This window comes from Balaenoptera borealis, assembly GCF_965194805.1.
Source record: "Balaenoptera borealis genome assembly, chromosome: 8".
NCBI lineage: Eukaryota > Metazoa > Chordata > Mammalia > Artiodactyla > Balaenopteridae > Balaenoptera > Balaenoptera borealis.
The window spans coordinates 115,167,290-115,187,072 of record NC_138865.1 but is presented as its reverse complement, the minus strand read 5'-3'; the positions used below and the strand labels follow the sequence as shown (position 1 = coordinate 115,187,072).

Below are 19,783 nucleotides of genomic sequence, written 5' to 3'. Positions count from 1 at the left end.
CCGGTTGAGGACCTTTGAGTTGGTCCTTTTGTGCAGTTTAGGGTTGAGGCTCAAACAACCAGGACGGGCAGCGACTGGCATGAGCCACAGCTAGGCGGAGGAGAGCCCTGGCATCTTGGTGCTGAGACTGTGAGCCACGTTACAGTTTATCTTGCATTAGTTACCAGTTCTCTTCAGTGCGCACACCGCTTGGACGAGCCCGTCCACTCGTCTTGAATTATAAGTGACCCCCAAATCTTTATTTCCGGCCCAGAAATCTCTCTCCTGAGCCATCGACTCGCAATCCAACCGCCCTGTCGATTTGGATTGCACTCGTTCAACAGATATTTATTGCACGTCCTCCGTGTGCCTGGCATTTTGGTTGGTGCTAATGGATGCGGGGGTGAACGGGATAGGCAAGGTTCCAGCCCTTAGGGCACTCACAGTCTAGTGGGGGAAACTAATCAAATAAACATACGAGTCATGCTAATAAATGTAAAATCTCAAACTGAAAAATGATCTGGAATTATAAGAACTTCAAAAAGAAAATGGATTGGACTGGACTTGGGCTGAGCGCTAAAGCCTGAGTAGAGCTAACTAGGTGGACGTGAGGGGAGAAAAACCTCTGGGAGCATTCCAGCGAGAACAGACGGTGCAAAGACTCTGGGTGGGAGAACGTGCTGGAGCACCAAGAGAAGGTGGAAATTGGGGAGCAGAGGGCCTGGAAAGAGATGAGGCTAGAAAGGTGGGCAGGGGCCAAATCATGCCTTGCGAGCCAGGTAAGAATTTCAGTCTCTATTCTAAAAGCAATGGTAGACCTTGGAAGGATTTTGGGGTGTGTGTGTGGTGTGTGTGGTGTGTGTGTGTGGTGTGTGTGTGTGTGTGTGTGTGACATTATTAGAACTGTGTTTTAAAATATCCTTCCTGGGACTTCCCTGGTGGTCCAGTGGTTAAGACTCTGTGCTACCACTACAGGGGGCACGGTTTCAATCCCTGGTCGGGGAATTAAGTTCCTGCATACTGTGAGGCGTGGCATATAAATAAATATATACATACATAAATATATTTAAAAATATCCGGGCTTCCCTGCTGGCACAGTGGTTAAGAATCCGCCTGCCAATGCAGGGGACATGGGTTCGAGCCTTGGTCCGGGAAGATCCCACATGCCTCAGAGCAACTAAGCCCGTGCACCACAACTACTGAGCCCACGCGCCACAACTACTGAAGCCCACGCGCCTAGAGCCCGTGCTCCGCAACGAGAAGCCACCGCAATGAGAAGCCCACGCACTGCAACGAAGAGTAGCCCCCCAGCTCACCACAACTAGAGAAAGCCCGCTCGCAGCAACGAAGACCCAACACAGCCAAAAATAAATAAATAAATAAACAAATAAATAAATTTATTTAAAAAAAACAAAAAAACCTTCCTGGCTGCAGTGTGGAGAACGTTTGGGGGGAACAGGGAAGGAGATAGGGAGACCACTGCAGCCTGTTACAAAAGCCCAGGGCACAAAAGGGGTGAAGTGGATCTCCCAGGGCATCTAAACCACACTTCCAAAATCGAACCCAGCATTAGTAGAGTAGGTGGGGTAGCCTGGTGGTTAAGGGTGGATATAAGGATGCAGTCATCACTAAGAGCTGCCAGCTTTACATCCAGGTCCCACCACTTCCTGCTGTGTCTTTGGTTAAGTCCCTAACATCTTTGTGTCTCAGTTTCCTCATCTGTAAAATGAAGATAGTAACAGCCCCCATAGGGTTGTAGTCAGAACTAAGTGAGCTCTTGGCACAGTGCCTCGCATCCTAAAACAGGCTCCCCGTGTTCCCCATCTCAAGGATACCACTGCCATCCACAGAAACACCTCAGCAAGACACCTTGGACATTGTTCTTAATTCTCTTCCACACCCAGACAGTCACCACATTTGGACTCGTCTCCTTGTTAAGCTGATTTTGCAACCCCATGTTCTTCCACCACCGCCACCCCCATCACCTCTCACCTGCACCTGCTCCTCTGGCCTGCCTGCCTCCCACTCCCTCCCTCTGGCCTTGGCTTCCTTGTACAATTCGACTCCACAGACAGCCCTGAGCGCCTTCGGTGTATCAGGCACGGTTCCAGGGCACTGGCAAAATGAGGGCAAATGAGACACAACCCTGGTCCTCGAAAAGCACAGAAGAATCCTGTGGTAAATGGAAAGGCCCCAGTGGAAACTGTGGAACTCAGTTTCCCCAATCTGTAAAGAAGGTTTTGGGGCCAAATGATCTCTTAAGGTCTTTTCAGCAAAAATATTCTAGGGAATTCCCTAGCGGTCCAGTGGTTAGGATTCTGCACTTTCACTGCCAAGGGCCTGGGTTCGATCCCTGGTTGCGGAACTAAGATCCCACAAGTTGCACAGTGAGGCATTTAAAATATATATATATATATATATATATATATATATATATATACACGCACACATACACACATGCACACACACACACACACACTCTCACATATTCTAAGATATTTCCACCGGCTCCTCCAAGGGCTGAGCTCTAGAAACCTTGCCTGATTCATCCTAGAGCCTTAGCTCATAATAAAGAGCTTTATACATTGTAGAGATTTGGTAAGTGCTTGCTGAATGAGTTAATGAATGAATGCATGAGTGAACACATATCAATCCCGTGCTCAAAGTCATTTAATGTCTTCTCTTTGCCAACAAGGTAAAGGCCTCTGATTTTAGCCCACCTCTATGAGTTGAATATCTTCTAACCCTATGAACCGCTGCCTCCTGAGGCTGGAATGGGAAAGCTAAGGAGCTTTTGAAAAGCTTCATCCATTTGACAAACATTCATTGACCACCTATTAAGTGTCAGGTCCAGTGCTGGTGCTGGGAACACAATGGTGAACAAAACCAAGGGGTCCCTGCCTTCCTAGGGCTGATGTTTTGGAAAAAACACAGATGTGAAAATAGACCACACAGTGCAATCAGTAGCATGAAGGGGGAACACGGGGGCCTGTGGGAGCTGGAGGAGGACCCTGTCCAGCCCTGAGGTTAGGCAAGCCTTCCCAGAGGAAGTCACATCGAAGCCCAAGTCCCAAGGAATTGTGGGAGGTGGAGGTGGGCAGTAGAGGGCATGTAGGGAGGCCAGAGGAGTGGGAACCCTTCCCACATTTCAACAGGCAGGGGGGCCTCCAGTTTCTCCTGGCAAAGCCCCAGAGACTGGGAGCTCACTTCTCAGTAAGTCAGCCCACTCTGAATGCCTGGCTCTCATTCTTAGAAAGTCCTTTCTCCTGACCCCAAGCCTACCCTACTCAACCTCCTAATTAGTAACAATAACAGTTTAACATATTATACTCATTCAGCAAGTACTGACCCCCACTCTGCCTCTGCCAGGAGCTTCACATGCATGACCTGATTGATGCCTCACAGGGGTTACTATTAGCGCCATTTTTCAAATGTGAAAACTGAGGCTGAGAACCGGTGACTTGTTCACGGACCCCTACGTGTCAGGCCTCGACCCCAGGTTGTTGTGCCTTCAGGATCCCTGACCCTCACTGCGTCCTTTTGGGCTTGGCTCACCCAAATGCCTTCCCCTGGGATCCACGCAGAAGAGGGGCTTGGGCCCCAACCCCGTCCCTCCAGCAGGCTGGCTAGCCGGGTGTTGTCCTCCATCCCCTCTGAAGCTCCTAGGGAGACAATGGCGGGGTCTGCAGGGGAGACGAGGGCGCGGGGGCCCCCCTGCCCGCTGCCCTTTGTCTCCCCGCCTGCTCCCCTCGTGCGCCCCGGGAGGCTGGGAGGCGCCTCTTGCAGGCTTCCACCTCCCATTCTTGTGCTAATTGGGTGTCAAGCTGAGATCAGTGAGAAAGAAATCCGCCCCGGCTCGGGTTAAACTGCCGCCAAAGATGAGGGCTGAGCCCAGAATATCATTAGGCCGGGAGGAAGCAGGGCCCCCTCCTCCAGGGGAGGGGCTGGCCACGCATTCAGGCCCCTTTGAAAGTCACTCAGTCGCCCCTTCCCTTGCCGCCAGCGCCTCAATAGGCCCCTCAGAGGTATTTAACCTTCTTCCCAGGGATTGAAAGTGATACACCAAGCACTGGCCTGGGCAGCCACTCGCCTGTCTAAGGGTGGTAGGACCTCTGGGACGCTCAAGGCAGGCCCCTTCCAGCCTCCCCGGCCCAGCCTGCAGATGGGAACACTGAGGCTCTGGGAAGGGGGCTTGCATCCCAGCACTGCTATTCACAGGCCCTGTGGTCTGTGGAGAGACTTAGCTTCTCTGAGCCTCAGATTCCTCATCTGTGGAGTGGGGATAAAAATTTTAGCTGCTCTGTGTTACGGATTTAATGAAATAACGCACATAAAGTGCTTGGTCTCACGTCCTGCACATAGGAGGTGCTCCACACGCAGTGGCTGTCAGCAAGTCGAAGGAAATGGGTTTGGCCTGATACGAGGATTACCTAGCTGAGCTCCCAGTCCTCAAGTGTGCAAGAAACGCCCACAAAGGATTCACTCTGCATACCTTGCCTCAACTCTCCCCCCGGCCCCACCGCTGCAGCCTCACTGCCCTTCTTTCATCTGCCCTGCTTGCCCTTCACTGCCCTTCACCTCCAGGCCTTTATGTTTTGTGGCTCCTTCTGTCTGGGCCATTCTTCCCTCTCCTATTCTTGGATGACTCTTCCGTGAAAAGCCTCTGTGACCATGAAACACGACTTCCTCACCTCCCCCACACGCCGACCAGGGCTCTGGGTTAGGGTGCAGCTAAGCACACACCCTTTGCTTCTTGACTGGCTAGGCCCCTCTCCTCTGCCCCCAGATAGTGGGCTCCCTGAGGGCAGATCTGACCATGCCCCGTCCCCCTGCACAGAGTAGGGCTTTAGCATCTGCTCCGTTGATGTACTTACACAGTGCTTTGTAAACTGTGAAGCACTATGTAGATGTCAGGAAATGCCCAGTAAACAGTAGCTATCGTTAACTTCACAAGCATGTATTGAGCACCGACTGCAGGCCCAGGGGATGACTCACACAGCCGTGGTTTGGGATGACCAAAGGCAGACAGGAGAGCTGCAAGGCCCAGGGGCCCACCAGCCCCGTCCCTACATGGAGGGGCTGGGGGCGGGTGCTGGTGCAGAAGTGGGAAACAGGCCTAGTCTGGGGTCTTAACACCTCAACACTGCTCCTTTTTTCTTTTAACTACCACGTACTGCACAACTATCAGCACCAGACCCCGTGCTAAGAGATTTCCAAGCACGATCTCATTACACGTTCACAATTGTCCCAAGGTAGGGATTCCTGGACCACCATTTATGGGAGAGGAAACTGAGGCCTAGCCTGGCAAATGGACTTGAACTCAGGCCTGATTGGTTCCTGAGCAGGAGCTTTTAACCACCACTCCATACTGCCTCTGGGTGACTGTGTTCAACCAGGGGAAAGGAACAGGGACCACTGGGGGGCTCCTTCCCGTCGGAGAGCAGTCATTGCTGAGGGTTAAAGACACGAAGCTTCACTGTCAGCCAAGTCCAGCCCCTTGGGAGCCTGATCAAAGGCCCACCACAGAGTCCTCTGGGCTGAGTACCGCTGGGGGTGAAGTGGGGACTTGCACTCCCTCCTTCCAGCTTCCCTTGGCTGAGCTCCAAAGGCTGGACTGGATTCTGCAGGACCCGTGCGCCCTCCGCTGGTCACACTAGGGCACTGCAGCCATGCCTGCCACTCCCAAACCCCACCCGCACCAGCCTCGCTCTCCAGGGGCCAACTCCAGCGCTGTCTCCTCTTCTCCCAAGAGTGGCACCAGACTCCACTGTCTTTCAAAGGTCACTCCCCCAGGAGGCACCCCAGATTTCTCACCCTGGTCACCCACCACCCAGTCAGCTGCTGGCCTGGGGTGTGGCTCACAGTTGGCTCCACAAGCATGCGTGGAATGGAAGCTCATCTGGCTTTCCTGCTGCCTTCTGCATCAAGGAGGCAGCGGAGCAGCGGGAAGGGCGAGGGGCTGGGGCTGGCATTCCAGTCCCCACTACTTGCTGTGTGACCTCGGTCAAGTGACAGACGGTGCTGAGGGTTAAATAGTGAAGATGACGCCCTGGGGCACACACGCTGCCTGCTGCCCTGGCTTGGGGTGGACCCCCTTTCCATTGGGCTGCGCATTTGCAGCCTGCGTTCGACTCCAGGGTTGGGCCCTAGGGGACAGCTGGCCCTCCGCTGGCACTGCTGACAGCTCTGGAAAGACTGCTCCAGGAAGCTTTCCTAGACTCTACCCAGCTGGTTAGGCAGCCCTGCTCTGCCTTGCACAGCACCCCTGCCAAACCCCTGGGAAAATGCACCCCTGGCAGAAGGAACAGCATGAGCAAGGGTCTGGAGATGGGACCCTGTGCTGGGTTAGGGTCTCCTCCCTCTACGCCTCTGAACAGCCCTTTCCTCATACTGGCTCCCTTTAGCTCTCTGAATCCTAACTGATCATTCCCTTGTCACAGAGAAGACAAAGTCACTTGCCCAAGGCCACAAGCTCATAAGTGACACAGCTGGTTTAGACTCTCAAGATCATGCTGTTAAAACACCCTGCCAGGCTCAGGTGGGAACTGCCCCCCCATCTAAGATAACCTGCTATATCCCTCAGTCCAAATGAATGAATGAATGGAGGAGTGAGTGAATGGGGCAGAAGTTGGGGCCTGAGCAGGCTGGGGTGAGCTCAGGTGGCATGCACACAGGCAGGGGGAGGAAGGCAGAGTTTATTGGCCCCTGAGCGCCCCCCACCCCTTCTCCTTTCATAGCCAGGCCAGGACGGAGGCGGAGGAGGTGACAAGGACAGACCCACAAAGACAGAAAGGCCCTGCCTGAGGGACAGCGAGGCAGGCACCCAGAGAGAGGAGGATGAGAGGGGTGCCCCGTCCAGGCTGCTGCTACAGCTCAGTCCCTCTCCTGCCCTCCTACAGGCACCGGCAGGGCTGAGGACGCTTGAGTGGCTCCAGGGCCTGGATCTTATTCGGACACCTGATCCACGGCCACCGCTGCCCCCACCCACTCTGCTGGCTTCCTGAGTCTGGGGGCTTCTGCCCTGGTCCCATTTACAAGCTGCCTGTTCTCCGGAGAGTGCTTGGTGACCCTCCACCTCCCCTGTCCTGCCCTAAGACATCATCCTGAGGGGCCCAGTCTCAGTCTCAGCCTGGGGCCCAGAGGCCCCCTGAAGACATAACATGGAGATGAGGCTTTCACAGAAAGCCTCGGGGGGAGGGGGAGGCGGCAGTGAGTCCCTTGGCAGTTTTGAGGGGTGGGGGTCGGCACCTTGGGGTTGTGAGGCCAGGCCCTTCTTGCTTTGGTCTGGCTTTGCCCAGGAACCCTCTGGGGTGGGAGCTGGTGCTCTGGGTCCAGCATCTGGTGGCCCTCAGAGGGACTCGGGGCAAATCACAGCTTCTCCTCGCCCGCCTGGATGCGAGTGTAGGCCTCTCGGTCCAGAGGGACATAGCGGCCCTTCCGAGCATCCAGGTAGAACAGTGGATCTTTCAAAACTGTTGGGTCAAAGCCCTCCTTCCGCAGGTCTGTCTTCTGTAGCTTGAAGGTCCCTGAGGGAGGGAGAAGACAAGGGGGAAGAAGGGTCAGAGGGTGCAGGGCAGAGGCCCGAGCTCTCGGAACCCGCCCTCCCACCAGGGTTGAGGAGGGGCAGCGGAGGAGGGCTGGAGAGGACCCCGGAAAGGGGAGGCGTGGGAGGAAGGAAACAGCCCTCTACAGTTTGCAAAGGCTCCATCCATTACATTATGTATCATTCCTCAGAGCAGCCCCGGCAAAGGGGAAGGGGCCAAGTTACCCACCCCTTTTTGCAGACAGGGAAACGGAGACCTGAAGAAGAGAAGCTATTCGTTCAGGGCCACATGCTGAGCGACAGCAGAGTGAAGACCAGAACGCAGGTCTTCCCTGATGGCTCCCTTTCATCTGAGCACCGGCCAGGTACAGACGTGATCTCATGCAATCTGCACATCAACCCCAGGGGCAGGTGCACAACCATATTCTATGGATTCTAAGATGCACAAGATTTCAGATTTCAACATCTCTGAAATAGCTCAATTAGTGTTTTTCCCCCTAATAGTATGTAATATAAATGATGCATCTTTCAATCAACGGTCTTAGCCCCTCTATATATATGAGAAGACTGAGGCTCAGGGGCACGTCTCTGAGCCAACGTCACACAGCTCGTAGGCAGTGGAGCTGGGATTTGAACCCAAGTGTGATAGATGCCAGAAATGGCTACAGCTTCTCCCCAGGTACTCCTCTGCCGCGTGGACTGGCCACTTCTCCCAGCAAGAGATGGAGTCTTTCTCAACGGCTACTTGAATCCAGACTGGCCTTACAACTGGCTCTGACTCATAGAATGCGGAAGAGGCCATGTTGTGGGTGGTCTAGGCCTCAAGGGGCCTTGCAGCTTCCATCCCCACCCTCTCGGGGGTGCCCTGAGACCAGTCTAGCCTCTGAAGGAGAAACCACATGGAACAGAGCAGAACCACCCCAGGAAGGGCCGCTTAGACCGGCGCTAAGTGGGTAGTCACTGGCCATATGTGGCTATGCAAATTTAATTAAAATGAAATGAAATTTAAAATTCAGTTTCCGTGTCACACTGGTCCCACTTCAAGTGCTCAACAGCTACCTGGGGCTGGTAGCTGCCGTGATGGAGAGCGCAGAGCGCGGATAGAGCACACTGCCATCACCACCTTTCTGTGGACATCACTGCAGAGCCAACCAGCCGGAAGCCCCACGTGAGGGAGGCCCTCTTACACCCGATGGCACTATTTGACCCTAAATGGGGCCAACAGAAGAACACTCAGCTGAACTTAACCCCAAACTGCTGACCCACAAATTGTGAGCAAAGAAAATGGCTGTTTTGAGTCCTAAGTAAGTTTGGGGGTGTTCTGCAGCAAAGCCTGTCTGAAGCCTGAGGTCTGACAGCAACCTGTCCCTCCTGGACACAGAAGTCACAGCGGCTGCCCAGCCCTCAGGGAGCTCGCAGTCTCGGTTCTGAGCGCAGTACCAGTGTCCGCGTCCGACCCTCCCCAGAGCTTCAGGTGTGCCCAGGGGCCACGTTAGTCAGGGAAGGCCTTCCATCCAGGCAGGGCTGACACGATGCCGCCCTGGGGGTGGCCGGGCAGCCGCGGCCCCGGCTGAGCAGCCAGGGAGAGGTTGAGCAGTGGGGGGAGCCAGGACAGGCAGCAAGGACTGAGGAGAGCGGAGGGGAGGTCGGGGCATGAGCCTCAGAGCTTCCTGCCCAGAGAAACTCCCGAGAGGACCGACAGACAGAAGGATGGCACCACCCCGCCGTGTGCCGGTGGACCCACCACTCGCCCCTCCCCTCTTTCGTCTCCCCCTCCCCCTGGGCCACCTGCAGCCTCCCCCAGCCTCCACACAGGATACGAATCTGACCAGGTCACTACCTTGCTCAAACACTTCTGTGGCTCCCCACTGCCCCCGGTAGAGTCCAAGCCACCCTCCCCGGCCCACAAGGCCCCTGCCACCCTCGCCATCCCACCTCACGCCGCTGCCCACCCCTCACTGCTCCAGCTTCGGGGGCCTCCTTTCATTCCTCTAGCAGCCAAGCGCCTCCCTGCCTCAGGGACTCCGCACTGGCTGTTCCCAGAGCCCGGAAGTCCTCCCCCCCCCCTCGGGTCGCCGCTGAAACCGCACCTCCTCAGGGGAGCCTCCCAGTCACCCCCAACCCCCTCATTCACTTTCCTGTCAGTTTCATCTGCATTCCATTCTTTATCTTTGGAATTCCTTATCCTGTCGCTGCCTCCCCTGCTGCTCTAGAAGCTCCCAGAAGGCACAGGTCCTGCCGGAATTCGTCACCTATACCCCCAGGGCCTAGCACAGTGCCTGGAGCAGACTAGACACTCAGTCGGTATTTGTCCCACTGAGAACGGACGCACCCTCTCTCCCTGAAGGCTGGGTCTGCTCACAGGTAGGTCAGGTTACCAACCACTTGGCAAGGCTGTGGGTGAAGAGAAAACGACAGGCACCCCAGCCTCTCAGAAGGACCCAGGAAGGGGCCTTGGCCTGGCACCTGTGAGTTGGAGCTGGGGTCAGGGGGTGGGGACAGACCTGTTTTGTGCAGCTCAGGCAGGAAGCGCAGGAAGATGGGGCGGGCGTACAGGGGCAGCTCCTTCTCCAGGAGCTGGGCTAAGCGCTCCAGATCACAGCTGCCGGAGGGGCTGGCCACAGCGGCCATGCCGGCCCGGCCCTCGTTTCCTGGGGGTGGCAGAGTGGACGGTGAGCGGCTGGCGATGGCCCCTGCGGCCCCTCCGCACACACGCCCGGCACCTCCCGCCTCCCCGGGTACCTGGCACCTCGACGCCATACACAGCCACGTCGGCCATGGCCAGCAGGCGGCTGAGCGTGCCCTCCACCTCCGTGGTGGACACGTTCTCGCCTTTCCAGCGGAAGGTGTCCCCCGTGCGGTCCCGAAAGTACAGGTAGCCCAGCTCGTCCATCACCAGCACGTCGCCTAGAGAGGGGCTGGGTGAGGTGGGGCCCAGGGAGTCCCGGGGAGGTGCTCTCGGAGGGTGGCGAAAGGCCCCTTCAGTCCTCTCCCCCCTCCCCAAGGGGCGGCAAAGGCCTCGGGAGAGGTGCCCACCCACCGGTGAGGTAGGCCTGGTCCCCCTTCTTGAAGACATCCTTGGCGATCTTCTTGTTGTTGGCGCCCTGGTTGAGGTAGCCGTCGAAGCGCCGCAGGGGGTCCTGCTGCATGATGGCGCCCACCAGCTGGCCCGGCTCACCTGTGGGCAGGGGAGGCGGGGTCAGACCCGCCCTGGGGTCTCTTTCACACCAAGTCCGCCCTGCAGCTGTCCACAGAAACGCCCACTTCTCCCCACCCCACCCCGGGAGCCCTGAGGGCAGGGAGCGTCTCGGTAAAGTCTGGTCTCGGAACAAATGCAAAGTCGGACAAACAAATGAAAGGGTGGTCAAGCCCTACGTGGACAGCCTAACCAGAGCCAGCACTCCCCGGGCCCTGGCTCTGCTTAAAGAGCTTTACATTCTGTGCCACATGGACTCCTCAGGACAACCGCGTGCAGGTGAGGGACTCAGGCACAGAGCTGGGGGGCTGAGGCGGCCTGGGCCCGGGGTCCACAACACGAAAGTGCACCAATAGACTGGGTGGATGGGACGGTGACTGAATGGATGGACGGATGAAGAAATAAATGCCTGGTAGCCTTGAGAGAAGAGCTGACTTCTGGCTGCTGATCAGGATGGGGCTCCCCACCCACCGGCCCCATCTCCCTCCTGAGCCAGCCCCTCCCACTCTGACCCCCAACTGCAACCCTAGGGTAGACCTGGCTGGCAGGGAAGGCAAATGCCATCAGGCCCCCGGATCAGCTCCATGGTGTCCTCGTTGACGCGAACCAGCCGGATGGGGTACACGAAGGACAGGATGCGGCTGTTGAATCCACAGGCCCCCACCTGCAAAGGCCGAGACTTGGGCCCAGGTGCTCCCACCAAGGGCCTGAAACTGGACAGTTTGGGGGCTGGGGGGGCCCTCCAGCACCCACACTCCCACACTGGAACTCTGCTCTCCCCTCTGCCACCCGTGCCTTCCGTGGTCCATCCGTGTCCCCAACCTGGGCCGCACCTGGCCGTCGAAGTTGCCCAGGCTGCAGTTGCACTCAGTGGCCCCGTAAAACTCGGCCACCTGGGGAATGTGAAAGCGGCTACAAAAGTTGGTCCAGATGGACTGCCGGAGGCCGTTGCCGAGTGCCATGCGCACCCGGTGCCGGTTTTCCGCCTCCCGGGGCGGCTGGTTCAGGAGGTAGCGGCACAGTTCGCCGATGTACTGCACGATCTGGGGATGGACTTGGTGTGAGTCTGGGCCCCTGAGGCTACTCTTACTTCACTGCCCCCCAACCCCCCAAGCCCCTACTCCTACTACCCCAGGGGCCGGCTGTGCAATCCCTTCCCTCTCTGGGCCTCAGTCTCCCCATCTGAACAATGGGAGTGTTGCCCCAAATAAATGGCTGGCTGCCCTCAGCTGTAAGACAGATGTCCCTGGGTAGACCTGGTGGGAGGGTCACAATGGGACAGGGATGCTCATCCCTTTCCCCTCTCACTCACTGTGCAGTTGTATTTGATACAATCGTCCCAGAAGCGGGAAGCTGAGAACTTCTTCCGGATCACCACCGTCATGCCATGGAGCAGGCACTGCCCGATTCCCACGATGTTTCCTGAAGGCAGAGGGGTGGGCCTCAGAGGTCAGGTAGACAGGAGACCCTTCCCTCTAGAGCCTCCTCTTGTACAGTCCAACCTCCTCAAAGGCTCTTTCCCTTTCTCTCTCCTGTCCTGTCCCTCCAACACTAACTGGTCATATCTCTCTCGCCAGTCAGACACCTTCCATGGCTCTCCAGTGCCTATAGGATTGCGTACACACTCCTTAGACCGTCCCCTGAGGCCTCTGGAGCTGGCCCCAAGCTCCTGCTCCCATACCCGTAATGCTACCATTCAGCCAGGGGGCACTGAGCTAGCCCGCCTAGCTTCTGCACCTCACATCTGCCTGCCTTGGGTGCACCTCCTCCAGGAAGCCTTCCAGGCCATCACTGGGCTCTTCCCTTGAACTGAGCTCCTGCTCCCTGCCTCTCCCCACACTCAATGCCATTTCTTGTATTAAGAGTCAGGGTAGGGTCCCATCATTCATCCTGCCCCAAACACACACACCCAAACCCTAAGCACCTTGAGGGCAGGAATTACATTTATTCCATCTCTGTCTTTCTAAAAGCTCCTAAGACCAAGCAGCTCCTAAGACTGTGCATACCTGTGGAAGTGAACTGAATGGTCAGACCAGCCCAGGTGCCCTGCGGGACACAGCCATACACACCACTTTTGCTGGTGTGGCCACTTTCATTCAGAGATCAATGCCCACGTCTGTATTTGAACCCAGATTTGACTCCAAAGCTCAAATGTTTCTACTTCAACATGCTGCCTGCCAAGAAAGGTGGGGCTTCCAAGACTCTGGGGGTGCTGGAGGCTGAGTGGACAGGCCTGGGATACCTGCAGAGTGGTAGAGGGGGAGACAGTCGTAGATGATGTCGTCGGGCCGCATGCAGAAGCCGTAGTACACCAGGGCAGCCATGCGGTAATACCTGGGAGGGCAGAGGGCCAAGGGCTCTGTGGGCCGCTGGAAAGGCAGGAAGAGTGGCTCCGAGGCCCCACCATCCCCAGGCCTCCCCCCAGGGCACCTTCCCCTTACCTGCTGTGCACCACGATGGCAGCTTTGGGCAGCCCTGTGGTGCCTGACGTGTAGATGTAGAAGAGCTTATCTGAAGAAAACAGACACAGGAACGGCTGTGAGAGGGGGCAGAACAGGGCTGGGCACAGAGTCAGGCAGACGAACATCTGTAGGTGTACATCACTCAACACCCACTCCCATCACACCTCCTCCAGAAAGCCTACACTGATGACCCCAGGCACCACTCTGCTCTAATGCCTGCACTGCATACTTCAATGAACTTTTTCTGAGCCCTCGCTCTGTGCCAGGCCCGGGGAGACATCAGTGACTAAGATGAGCACAGGCCTTCCCTGGGTGGAGGTGAGAGCCAAGTGGGACAGGAAGATGAGGACATGGATATTTCCAATACTGAGCACAGAGTGTTGGGAAGCACAGGGCCTGCCAAAGCCCAGCAGCAGCACTTGACCCAGGCTCCAGGGAGGGGAGGTGCCAGGGAGGGCTTCTCGAAGGAGGTGATGCCTACTGCGTGGGCAGGGTTAGCTGCAGGAAGCCGGGTGCAGAGGTAGCTTTCGCACCACTGACCATTTCTGTATTCCCCCACTGCCAGGACCAGGGATTGTCACGTTACGGTTTCTGTATGAGGTCAGCCCCACCAGGCTGGAGGTTTTAGGAGGTCAGGAATGCCGCTGCATGTTATATAGTAACTATCTCACGTTCTCAGGGTGCATGCAGTATGTCAGCCCTAGGCTTGGCACCAGGCTCAACCAGCCAGAGTCCTGCCCTCAAGGAGCTTACAAAAGCACCCAGCGGACCAGATCCACACATGGCAGAGGTTAAACGATAATGACGATGACGGCCAGTTACTGAGCACTTCCGGTCATACCCTAGCTTTCCACTGGACCTTTTCCAACCCTCAAACATAGGTTCTGTTGCCATCCCCAATTTTATGGCTCTGGGAACCGAGGCTCAAAGGGCAGCTCAGGTGTTCAGGGTCACACAAGGGAAGCAGTAGAGCCGGGATATGAACTTGGCCCAGGCTCTGAACCCCCAGGCAATGCTGCAAGCCGTGGGCTCCACAAGGCAGGCTGGAGTGGACAGGAAGAGAGGTTGAGAGGGTCTGGAAGGCTGCCTAGAAGTCGGGGGGAGGCAGCCCAGAGCAGGGAGGGGATCACAGACCAATAGGGGCCTGCACTGAACAGGCGGTGGGTGACTATGCACAGGGTCTCGCCCCTGGTCCAAGCCCAGCCCAAACTCAGGCGAGGCAGGCTCCTGGGCTCCACGTGACCCTGCACATGTCAGGCGTCAACGAAGGCTGTTCAAGAACTGTGCTTTGTGTGCCGGGCACTTTCACACACATCAGCTCATGCAGCCTTCGGAGTAAGCCCAGGATTACTGTCCTCATTTTCCCAGACAGAAAAGGGAGGTGACATGACTCACTCCAGGTCACACAGCAAGTTTACAGAAGAACCCAGGCTTGAGGCCACTGCTCTGTCCCTGGCCATCTTAGAACCCCCCTGTGGGGGTGAGGGGCCCACCTACGAAGCCCTTGTTGGGGCGGCTGGGCAGGTGCTTAGGGGCATCTTCTAGCAGGGGGTCCAGGTGCTCCGTGCCGGCGGGCACTGCGCTGGCCTCCCAGGGACCAGTGCAGAAGAGGCTGACGGAGGGGTCCAGGTTGGCACAGATCTCAAGGACAGCTGTGGGGGAAACAAGGCAGATCAGCAGGCAGGCCAGGACACCCCGTGTTCCCAGAACCTCTGCTTGTGCCGGGGCTGAGCATGTCGTCAGGGGAGGCTGGCTGGGTAGGGCAGAGAGATGAGTGAAGCACCTGGGACCTCGTTGTAAGGAAGATGCTGAGAGGAGCAACGGCTCCCATTAGCTGCTGGCTAACTATGCTACGGGCTCTTTACATGCATGCTCCTGCTCACACCCCCCAGGAAACAGGTACCAATAACAGCCCATTTTACAGATGAGAAAATTGAGGCTCTGAGAATGGGAGGGATTCACTCACAGCTTGACTGTGCTGGAGCTGGGACTCAAAGCCAGCTCTATCTCACACCAAGGCTTACGATGGCCCTACCCACTGTGCTATGCTAGTCTATGGGGGACTGGTTAGGAGGGAGGAGTGGGGGTCAGAGGCCGGCAGCCCTCCAGCCTCTTCAGAGGGTGGGAACCTTCTCTCAGGCTCTCCTGTGCACTACACGTGTCCAGATACTCACCCGCCCTGAGCGCAGGCCAGACTGGCCCACTCAGCCACAACTCCTCTGGCTTCCTCTTGACTTGTCCAACCCTCTCCCCTCTCCCTGCTGCATCTTTCCTCCTCCCCTTTCAGCATCTTAAGAACCTCTCCTGCCCATTATCCCACAGTCACAGCAGCATGGGGAGAAAGAACAGGGACACTGTGGTCACGCCCAGGATCAAATCCCGGTTCTGTCACTTAACAGCTGCGTGGCTCTGGGTGAGTGCCTCACGCCACTCTCAACCTCAGTCTCCTCATCTGTAAAGCCAAGATGACAATCTCTACCTCACCAGGCTTAGTGGAGATTAGAGCTGCTTTCGTAAAGCCCCAAACTCACCACGTGGTCAGTGCCCAACGTGGCAGCCAATAAACATAAGCTCTGCAGGAGAGCAGGGAACAGATTCTTGTTCCCATTTTATAGATGAGACCTAATTAGTCACAAGAACAGTTACCATTATGCCTGAGGGGTCACCTAGCATCGGCCACTTTGTTAATGCTTCAGGTCAAGTGTCTCCCTGAAAACAGCAGGAGGCAGGTGCTATGGTGAGGAGACTGAAGCACAGGGTCTCACTCGGGTCTCCAGCCTACCAGGGGCAGAGCCCAGGCCATCTGACTCCAGGGCTCATGCCCTTAACCGGTGAGCCACACAGGCTCCCCCAGGGCTGGAGGGGGGGTTGTGGCAGTCCTGTGGGACTCCCTGCCTATCTCCTGCCCCTGTGGGGCTCACCTGGGGCCATCTCGCTGCCAAAGATGAGGGCCCGGGCCTGGGAGGAGGTCAGGCAGTGGCGCAGCGCGTCCCGCCGGAGGTTGGTGTTGATGAGCGCTGCCTCCACGCCCAGCTTGGCCATGCCCAGCCACAGGCCCACAAACTCATTGCGGTTCTCCATGAAGAGGGCGACCACGTCGCCCGAGGCCAGGCCCCGCGCCTGCAGGAAGTTGGCCACGCCGCTTGAGTAGTCATCCAGCTGGCAGAAGGTCCAGTGGGTGTCCGTGCCCTCGAAGATCAGGGCCGTCTTGTTCGGGTGGCGCTGGACCGTGGAGGCGAACAAGATGGGCACCGTGCGCCGCTCCCGCAGGTACTGTCGGACCTTGGCCTTCACCTTCAGGAGCACTATGCCGCCGCTGGGTGTGGGGCGGGAGAGGGATGAGCAAGGGAGCTGTGACTGCTGGGCTTGGGAGTGGGGGTCCGGAGGCCCTGGTCTGAGCACTTGTGACACCCCTTTCCCAGCACCTGTGTGCGGGGCAGCGATACATGCAGCGGCTCACTGATGCCACACGATAACATCAGGGACCCGATAACACCAGGGACCCGGGCGGTTACTCCCTCCCCGGTACAGAGGAGGAAACCGGTGCCAGGGTTTGCCCTGGGCTTTACGGGTGGAACGTGGCAGTGCTGACATTTGAACCTCAGTCCTGTCCGGCTCCAGAGTTCAACTCCTAGCACACTCTAAGCTCTGCTCTGAGTCTGCTGCTCTGTTGGGGACTTCCACGACTACAGGGCCCCAAGTCAAAGTCCAAACTCCTCGTCCTGGACCTCCCACACCCCCGTATCGTCCCTCTCCCCGTAACTGCCTCAGTGAAAAAGGACGAGTTTGCGATTTGTCCTGTCTCCCTTCCGGTGAGCCCAGCAAGGTCCGCCTTGTTCACCATCTTGCCCCCGGGCGCTGCTCAGTGCCAGGCAAAGGGTAGATGTTCAATAAGTGTTTGTGGAATCACTTGGCAACATCCTCCTTTCCTGCCCCACCCGTGGCACCTCTGACCCCTGAACTCTCCTGGCCCCCCAGCCTCTGTGCCTTTGCTGATGCCGTGCCCTCTGGCTGGAATCCCCTGCTCCCACTTCCTTGAGGTGACTCTCAAGTACAACTGCTTTTCCTCCAGGAGGCCTCCTCTGATTCCCCAGGGCCTGGGCCTGAAGCCATCTCCCTTTGTTCACGCTCCCACAGCTCTCTGCTGCGACCACCCTTCCCGCAGTGGCCACTCGATACCTCCTTTTGCAATCAACTCAGATTGACAAATGCCAAGCCACCTGTTCTGGGTGTGGGTCGGGGTGCTGGGCACTGGGATACTACCGTGATTAAGACTGCCAGGGTCTCTGCCCGCATGGCACTGCCAGTTTAGAGATTGACTGTGTGCCCTTCCGGTCTCCCTGACCAGTCTAAGCTTGGCCCAGGTCTGGGGCTGCCTCATTCCCCTCCCCACCCCAGGCCCCAGAGTCAGCTCAGAACTTTTCACAGAGAAGGTGGCAGCAGGTGTTTCTGGTACAGGATATCCCCATGAACCATCCCTGACTTTCTCTGGGAAGCAGGTTCTCCCTGACATGATTCAGGGCCTGCTCTAGAACTCAGTGCCCTCTCAGACTCATGCCAGCCGGAGGACAGGGCCTTCTCCACAGGGTTCTTCTTCACCCTCTCACAAGTTATAGCATGTTCTCGGGACTCCTTACAGATGTCTCCTCAACACGCCTGGTGTTTGATGTATGTCCCAGGCCCCCAAGTCTGCTCCAGGCTAAAGAGCACCAAGTTAAGGAGATTCCCTGGGAGAAGACTTTGACCTTGGCAATGGAGGTACCACATACTATTTTAAGGGGAAGGGTGTGGAACAGAGACTGCTCCTTTGGGGCCTGGGTGCCCTGTGCTGGTAGAGGCCATAGGGTCTGGCCTGGGGAGATTTGGGGGATTAGGAGCCCAGCATAGTGTAGGAGACCCAGGAAGGGTTGTACCAGGTACTCACAAGACATCACGCCTGATGGTCTTGACAAAGACTCGGACGAAGCGCCAGCCGCCAGACCCCAGGTAGAGGAACAGCAGGGAGAACCCTACTTGGGTCCAGGGCAGTTTCAGCACCAGCTTGGAGAACAGCAGCAGCCCCACCAGAGACGCCCCAAGCAGCATTGTGGCCTGTGGGCACAGGGCAGTCAGTGGACCCAAATGCCTGGATCCCCTACCTCCTGGCTCGGGCAACCAGGCCACTATCATCTCAAAGCGTTAACCTGTAGTGAGGCCATATTGAGTAGGGTAGCTGAGGACTGGGTCCCTTTCCGGGGCTGTCGGGAAGGGTCAGGCTAGAGGCATGGGACTTGAGGTGAGGAGTTCCAGGGCTGAGAGTCAGAGGCTGGGTTCTAGCCCCTAAGTCCCATCTCTGCCTATGACTCTCTGAATGACCTTGGGCAAGTCCCTTTCCCACTTCAGTCCTTAGTCTTCCCCTCTGTGCAATGGGTGTAATGAGAATTGCTCTCAGAGGCCCTTCCAACCAAAAGAAGACAGTCCACTCTCCTGACATCCAGGATCCCAACCAAAATGCCTTGAAGTGGGTATTGACTTGAGTGCCTCGGGCTCGACTCCCCACCCAGAGACCTACAGAGTTTCTGTGGATGATCAGGCCAAGCCACAACACCCAAAAGGGCAGCTTCTTGAGAAGGGGCCCTGCTCAGTCCCTGCCCATAGGCCCAGACAGTGCCATGCCTCTGTTGGCCCACAGAGGGCGATGGAGAAAACAGGTGAGAGCCTGGAGGTGCCTGAGAGGTGACTGCCCAGAGGGGAAAGGTGATTGAGGGAGAGGAAGAGGGGCTTGAAGTCACCCCCACAAACACACTCAGCAAGCCACTCAGATGAATCTTAGGGGTTTGGGGCTTAAGGGGAGAGGAACAGCTGGCAGGGCTGAGATTAGGACTCTTGGACTCTATTCCTGGTGCTTTACAGACTTGCTCAAGGGGTTAGCAGATGGGACTGTTTTCCTTCAGGTTCTCCTGTTCCTGCGGAGGGGCTGAAGGTCACGTCTATGAGGTAGCCTGAGATTCTCCAAGCCAGGACGAAGACATGGTCTGGACCACAGGGAACCCTTACACCATCTCCCCCTCCTCCACACGAAAAGCAAAAGCCGGGAGGGGGACCGAACCAGCGCCTCCAACTCCAACCCAAAGGGTCTCCAAGGTCCTCAGACCTCTGGACTCCCAAAGCCCGCCAAGGCACAAGGCAAGGACCCGTCCCGGAAGGCTGGGGGATGGGACGAGGAGGGAACGGGATGCCCAGATCTCCCGGACCCCGATCCCGGGTCACTGTGGACCGTCCTGACCCCCAAAAAAGCCATGGTAGCAGAGCGCCCGGCAAGGAGACAGCAGCAGGGCGCGCCCCCCACCCCAGACCGGTACCGCCACCTCCCCCGGACTCGGCCGGGCACATTCTCCCGCCCGGGGACCCATTGTCCTAGCCTGTGCTCACCTGGTGTCGGCCCCGCCGCGGAGCACGCAGTCCAGATGAGGCCCGGCTGCTGTAGCAGAGTGGGGAGCGCGGGGGGCATCAGCCGCTCCTGGGCGCGCAGAGCCGAGTCTCAGCAGCGTTTCGGCGGCTCTGCGCCCTACATGGCCCAGCAGCTCGGCCGGTCCCGCCCGCCCGCGACGCTCCTCCCCTGCC

The 19,783-nt window shown here is 57.3% G+C and overlaps 1 protein-coding gene and 1 long non-coding RNA gene across 2 annotated transcripts; one reads left to right on the top strand and one right to left on the bottom strand.

Moving 5' to 3' along the window:
* Positions 1-6: 6 nt before the first annotated feature.
* On the top strand, positions 7-2,381 carry LOC309633633. Its single transcript, XR_014247656.1, has 2 exons — positions 7-758; positions 1,105-2,381. It is a non-coding gene; the product is annotated as an uncharacterized lncRNA (long non-coding RNA).
* Positions 2,382-4,915: 2,534 nt separating this feature from the next.
* SLC27A4 (solute carrier family 27 member 4) lies at positions 4,916-19,779 on the bottom strand. The gene is made up of 13 exons (XM_082402725.1): positions 19,592-19,779; positions 18,105-18,271; positions 16,102-16,496; positions 14,674-14,832; positions 13,160-13,229; positions 12,961-13,052; positions 12,031-12,140; positions 11,552-11,761; positions 11,256-11,382; positions 10,563-10,700; positions 10,265-10,429; positions 10,027-10,173; positions 4,916-7,505 (listed from the first exon to the last, which is right to left on the bottom strand). The coding sequence occupies exons 2-13, from the start codon at positions 18,263-18,265 to the stop codon at positions 7,348-7,350; spliced, it is 1,932 nt and encodes a 643-aa protein (XP_082258851.1). The 5' UTR covers positions 18,266-18,271; positions 19,592-19,779; the 3' UTR covers positions 4,916-7,347.
* Positions 19,780-19,783: the final 4 nt, after the last annotated feature.